Raw genomic sequence first — 6700 nt, 5'->3', positions numbered from 1 at the left:
CGGGGCGCCCCACCCCCTGACAAAAACCAGACCCCCCCCCCCCAAAGACCCCCCAGCCCCCCAAAACCACTCGGCACCCTCTGTACAGCCGTTTATTGCGGGCGGGGGGCTCTGCTCGCTCGGGGCCGGGGGGCAGCAGCCAGGGGGGGCCGCCAGCACCCGGGGCTCCCATCCCCGGCTCCTCCATCACCGGCAGCCGGGGGGTGGGAGGGGGCGGCCGGGGCTGTGCGGGGGTCCCGGCGTGTCCCGGCACGGCCCGGCACGGCGCGGCACAGGGCGCACGGCAGGCGAAGCGCAGGCAGCGGGCGGGGGGCAGCCGGGGGGCACGGGCGAAGCTGCGGGGGCCGGCGGGGCCGGGCGGGGCCGGTGCCCGGTGCCCGGTGCCCGGTGCCAGCTAACTGGTGCCCAGCGGGAAGGTGGGCGAGTGGCGCTCGGTGCCGATGGGACGCGAGGGAACCTCGGCGAACCCCACGTGTCGCCGCTCTGCGGATGGAAACGAGCGGGCTCAGCGGCGCGGTGGCACCGGGGACAGCGGGCACGGAGCGGGGGACAGCTCCCCCCCCCCCCACGTACCCCCGGTGCCACCGTCCTGCTCCTGGCCCGGCTCGTCCTCGTCGCCCTCCGCGCCCTCGGGGTCCTCGGGGATCTCGGACACCGTCAGCGACTTCAGGTCCTCCTCGCGCTCGTCGATGCCGCCGGCGAAGGAAACCTTCTGCCCGCCTGCGGGGAGCGGCACGGTGCCACCGGGGACACCCAGAGGGGACGCGACACCGAGCCCCGGTGCCCGCCCGGTGTCCCCGGAGAGTGAGCGGGCTGTCCGTGTGTGGCCCTGCCATCCCCATCCTGCTGCCATCCTTGTCCTGCTGTCCCCATCCTCCCACCACCCTGTCCCCCTCACTGTCCCCATCCTCCTGCCACATTGTCCCCAACCATCCCCATCCCTCCACCACCCTGTCCCATCCTCCTGCCACCCCCCCATCCTTGTCCCCCATCCTTCCACCACCCTGTCCTGCTGTCCCAATCCTCCTGACAGCCCCATGTCCCTGTCCCCCATTCCTCCTCGTTGTCCCTGTGTGTCCCCACCATCCCCATCCTCCTGCCATCCCTGTCCTGCTGTCCTCATCTTCCTGCCACCTTGTCCCCCACCATCCTCACCCCTTCACCACCCTGTCCCACCCTCCTGTCACCCCCATATCCTTGTCCCCACCATTCCCAAGTCTCCACCACCTTGTCCCCTTGCTGTCCCAATCCTCCTGCCACCCCCCCATCCTTGTCCACCATCATCCCAATCCTGCTGCCATCCCTGTCCTGCTGTCCCAATTGTCCTGCCACCCTCAAATTCTTGTCCCCCACCATCCTCACCTCTCCACCACCCCATCCCCTTGCTGTCCCCATCCTTGTCTCCCATCCCTCCAGCACCTTGTCCCCTCACTGTCCCGTGTCCCTGCCACCCTCATCCTCCTGCCATCCCTGAGCTGCTGTCCCCATCCTCCTGCCACCTTGTCCCCCACCTTCCCCATCCCTCCACCACCCTGTCCCCATCCTCCTGCCACCCCCATATCCTTGTCCCCCACCATTCTCAGCCCTCCACCACTCTGTCCCCTCGCTGTCCCTGTGTATCCCCGCCATCCCAATCCTCCTGCCACCCCCATATCCTTGTCCCCCATCCCTCCACCGCCCTGTCCCCTCGCTGTCCCCATCCTCCCGTCTCCGCCATCGCCTCCACTGTGTCTGTCCTGCTTCCATCCCTCTGCCATCCCACTGTCCCCCCGTCACCCCCACCCTCGTGCCACGCCTGTCCCCTCCCATCCCGGTCTCTCTCTGTCCCCATCCCATTACCTTTCCGCTTGTGCGCCTTCAGCCCGGCGGGGAAGTAGCTGCGCTCGGCTCTGCCCTGGCTCCCCGGGGCTGCCCGGGCGGGGGTCCATGAGCCCGGGCCACGGCGAGGCACGCGCGGCACCGGGGAGGCACCGGGGCGGCACCGGGACCGCGTCACACAGCGGCCGGGGGTCCGGCTGGCGTCACCGGCCCCGCGGGGGACAGGGACACGTGGGCAGCAAGGACAGCGTGGCAGCCAGCCCGTGTGCCAGCCCTGGCCTTGTCCCCGCGGGCTGCAGGGGATGGTGACCCCCGTCCCCACCTCCCCGTGTCCCCCCAGGCTTCAGCAATGCTGTCCCCGTGTACCCCGGGGTTCTTGTCCCTGTGTCCCCACATCCCCTGGGCTGAGAATCCCCGTCCCCGTGTCCCCAAGGCTATGCCATCCATGTCCCCACATCCCTTGGGCTCCAGAACCCCCTCCCCGTGTCCCTGTGTCCCCAAGGCTATGCCATCCATGTCCCCGCATCCCTTGGGCTCCAGAGCCCCCTCCCCGTGTCCCTGTGTCCCCAAGGCTGTGCCATCCATGTCCCTGCATCCTTTGGGCTCCAGAACCCCCTCCCCGTGTCCCTGTGTCCCCCAGACTGTGGCACCAATGTCCTCACACCCCTTGGGCTCCAGAATCCCCCTCCCCACCTCCCCATGTCCCCCAGGCTCCAGCAATCCTGTCCCCGTGCACCCCGGGCTTCTGGTCCTCGTGTCCCCACATCCCCGCAGCTCTGGCACCCCCGTGGCTGTGTCCCCATGGCCTCCCTGTCCCCTGGGCTCTGGCAGGGCCATGTCCCCATCCCTCAGATTCCAGCAGCCCCATCACCACATCCCTTGGGCTCCAGAATCCCCCTCCCCATGTCCCCACATCCTTTGGGCTCCAGAACGCCTGTCCCCATGTCCCTGTGTCCCCAAGCTCTGCCATGGCTGTCCGCACATCCCCTGGGCTCTGGGAGGCCTGTCCCCATGTCCTAGTGTCCCCTGAGCTCCAGAATCCCCGTCCCCATGTCCCCAAGGCTCTGGCACCAATGTCCCCACACCCCTTGGGCTCCAGAATCCCCTTCCCCATGTCCCTGTGTCCCCAAGGCTCTGGCACCAATGTCCCCACACCCCCTGGGCTCCAGAATCCCCCTCCCCATGTCCTCACATCCTTTGGGCTCCAGAACCCCTGTCCCCATGTCCCTGTGTCCCCAAGCTCTGCCATCCCTGTCCCCACATCCCCTGGGCTCCAGAATCCCCCTCCCCAGGTCCCCAAGGCTCTGGCATCCATGTCCCCATGTCCTTGTGTCCCCAGAGTTTTGGCATCCATGTCCCTCATTCCCTGGGCTCCGGAATCCCCTCCTCATGTCCCCACACCACCTGGCCTCTGACAGTCCCCTCCCCGTGTCCCCACGTCCCCTCACCAGACTCGAGGCCACTGTCGGGGTCGCAGCCATCATCGGGCTCCCCGTCGGAGCTGTCCCCGCCGCCCATGCCGCTCTCCAGGTGGGACTGCACGATGCGCTGCACGGCTGGGGACACGCCGGTGTCACCGGGGGCACCGGGAGCACCAGACTGTCCCCGTGGTGTCCCCGCTGTCCCCGCGGGCGGTACCTTTGAGCGAGGGCGGGGTGTAGGCACACGGGTTGGTCCTCTTTGGTTTGAGCAGGCAGCCCTCGCCCGAGCGCTGCGGGGGGACAGGCGTCGGGATGGGGGCGGCCCGGTGTCCCCAACGGGGGTCACCGAGGCCCCCGGAGAGCCGGGAATCCCCCGGTGAGGTGGGGGCTGCGATGGGGGTCTCACCATGGGGGTGACAACCACCCCATCCCCGGAAATGAGGAGCCTGCAGAGGGGATGTGGCGCTGGGGACACCGTGATGGGACCCTGAGGTGGGGACCTTGCATTGGGGATGGGATATTGGGGACACCATCCTCAGGACCCCTCCATGGGGACCCTGATCCTGTGTTGGGGACACCCATGATGGGGACATTGCCATGAGGACGTGGCATTGAGGACCCCCATTATGGGGACACTGCCATGATGACGTGGCATTGGGGACTCTCATTATGGGGACATTGCCATGAGGATGTGGCATTGGGGACCCCCATTATGGGGACACTGCCATGAGGACGTGGCATTGGGGACTCTCATTATGGGGACATTGCCATGAGGATGTGACATTGGGGACTCTCATTATGGGGACACTGCCATGAGGATGTGACATTGGGGTCCCCACAATGGGGACACTGCCATGAGGACATGGCATTGGGGACTCTCATTATGGGGACATTGCCATGAGGATGTGACATTGGGGTCCCCACAATGGGGACACTGCCATGAGGACATGGCATTGGGGACCCTCATTATGGGGACACTGCCATGAGGACGTGGCATTGGGGACCCTCATTATGGGGACACTGCCATGAGGATGTGACATTGGGGACTCTCATTATGGGGACACTGCCATGAGGATGTGGCATTGGGGACCCTCATTATGGGGACACTGCCATGAGGACGTGACATTGGGGACTCTCATTATGGGGATATTGCCATGAGGATGGGTCCCACGATGGGGACATTGCCATGAGGATGTGGCATTGGGGTTCCCACAATTATGGGGACACTGCCATGAGGATGTGGCGTTGGGGTCCCCACGATGGGGACACTGCCATGAGGACGTGGCATTGGGGACACTGTCATCAGGATGTGGCTTTGGGGACACCCATTATGGGGACACTGCCATGAGGATGTGGCACTGGGGACACTGCCTTGGGGATGTGGCATTGGGGGTCCCCATTATGGGGACACTGCCTTGGGGACGAGGTTTTGGGCTGCCCCCGATGGCGACCCCGTTATGGACACCTCGTGTTTGGGTGTGGCACTGGGGACACGGCGCTGGGGACACTGCGGGGGTGACCCCGCCACGGTCACGCGCTGCTCGGCACAAACTGCCCAGCCTGGCTCGGCTCCATGTCCCCATCCCGTGTCCCCGTCCCCGGCGCCGTGTGCCCGTGCCGGGAAGGAGCCGATAAGCTCCGGCCGCCGATAACGCCCCCGGGGGACACGGGACAGGGAGCGGGGTCGTGTCGGGGGTCCCGGCGCCCACTCACCTGGTAGGGCAGGTTCTCATCCTCTGGATCAGCGGCGCCGGGGAGAGAAAGGTGAGCGGGACACGGGCGGAGAAAGGTGAGCGGGACATGGACACCCCCTCCAGGGGTTACCCTGCCCCTCCGTGCCACCCCCTTCCTTGTGTGACACCCCGTCCCCTCCTTGCCGGACGTCCCATTCCACAGGTGACACTGCATCCCATGTCCCCTCCCTGCCACCGTGTCCCGTCCCAGACACCACGACAGCCACCACGTCCCATCCCTGCCACCGTGTCCCGTCCAAGACACCACGACAGCCACCGTGTCCCATCCCTGCCACCCTGTCCCGTCCAAGACACCACGACAGCCACCGTGTCCCATCCCTGCCACCGTGTCCCGTCCCAGACACCACGACAGGCACCGTGTCCCATCCCTGCCACCGTCCCCCGCCCCGTGTCGCAGCCCGGCCCCGCTCACCTGGGGACGAGTGTTCGGAGAGCTGGAAGAGCATGGCCGGCGTGGGCCTCCTCCGGCGGATCTGGGGCACAGATCCGGGGTGTCACCGGCTGGGGACGCCCCGAGTCCCCTGTCCCCTGTGCTCCAGGGACACGTGTGTGCCCGTGTGTGAGCGTGTGTGTGCGCCTGTGGGTGCAGGGCCACCAGCCCACCCGGCGCGGGGTCCCCGCGGTGTCCCCAGTGTGTCCCAGCCCCGGGCCAGCTCCTCCGGGGGGCTCCGGCTCCGGCGTGTGCTGGGGATGTCCCCTCGGATCGGGGACAACCGGCAGGGGTGGCTGCATTGACTCCCGGTGGGTTCTGTCCCCTTCATCCCATCCCTGTCCTCTGTCTCATCCCTGTCCCCGTCCCCCTGGCACAACTCTCCGTGTGCGGGGACCTTGGAGCTCTCTCGTCCTGTCCCCGTCCCTTTCTGTGTCCCCCACGCTGTCGCGTCTGGTCTGTCCCTCCCGTCCCATGCCCTGCCCGCTCCCATCCCCCTTGTCCTGCTCTGCCGGTCCCATCCTCTGCCTCCCTGTTGTCCCCTCTGTCCCTTCCGATCTTCCCCGGATCCTTCCCCTCCTTCCCTCTGTCCCCTCCCACCTCCCCCTTGTCCCATCCCCTCTGTCCCTTCCATCCCCTGCCTTGTCCCCTCTGTCCCCTCCGATCCCCCTTGTCCTGCTCTCCCAGTCCTATTCTGTCCCTCCTGTCCCCTCCGATCCCCCTTGTCCCATCCCCTCTGTCCCAACGCATTCCCTCTGTCCCTTCCATCCCCTGCCTCGTCCCCTCTGTCCCCTCTGATCCCCCTTGTCCCATCCCTGCCTTGTCCCCTCCGATCCCCCTTGTCCTGCTCTCCCGGTCCCCTCCCGTCCCCCTCTGAACCCGTCCGGTTCAATCCCCTTTGTCCCCTCCCCTCCCTCCCGTCCCACTCTGTCCCCATCCCGTCCCCGCTGTCCCCGGGGCTCTCCGTGTCCCCCTCCCGTCCCGCGCGGTCATTCCGGGGGTCCCTCCTCGCCCCGGGGTCACGGGCGGCGCTTTGCCCTGACAAGAGGGGAGACCCCCGGGCTCCCCTGTCCCCTGTCCCCTGTCCCCTGTCCCCTCACCATCTCCACGGCGCGGGGGTCCAGGTTGCTGGGGGGGGCGGGCACCGAGAACTGGATCTTCTTGCGCTCCTTGGGGTCCATGGCCTTGGCCGGGAGTCACCGGAGCCGGTGGCGGGGGCCGGGGGGGGTCTCTGGCACCGCTACCGAGCGGAGTTCCGTGGCACCCGAGGCTCGGTA

The 6700-nt window shown here is 67.4% G+C and overlaps 1 protein-coding gene across 1 annotated transcript; it reads right to left on the bottom strand.

The window, feature by feature from the left end:
- Positions 1 to 104: 104 nt before the first annotated feature.
- Positions 105 to 6700, bottom strand: PPP1R1B (protein phosphatase 1 regulatory inhibitor subunit 1B). Its single transcript, XM_059489426.1, has 8 exons — positions 6524 to 6700; positions 5406 to 5466; positions 4953 to 4975; positions 3457 to 3529; positions 3267 to 3374; positions 1840 to 1908; positions 574 to 720; positions 105 to 483 (listed from the first exon to the last, which is right to left on the bottom strand). Exons 1-8 carry the CDS (start codon positions 6602 to 6604, stop codon positions 395 to 397), a joined length of 651 nt encoding a protein of 216 aa, XP_059345409.1. The 5' UTR covers positions 6605 to 6700; the 3' UTR covers positions 105 to 394.

This window comes from Ammospiza nelsoni, chromosome 26 (assembly GCF_027579445.1).
Source record: "Ammospiza nelsoni isolate bAmmNel1 chromosome 26, bAmmNel1.pri, whole genome shotgun sequence".
Lineage (NCBI taxonomy): Eukaryota > Metazoa > Chordata > Aves > Passeriformes > Passerellidae > Ammospiza > Ammospiza nelsoni.
The sequence above is the reverse complement of the archived record's forward strand: the minus strand, read 5'-3'. Positions and strand labels throughout refer to the sequence as shown.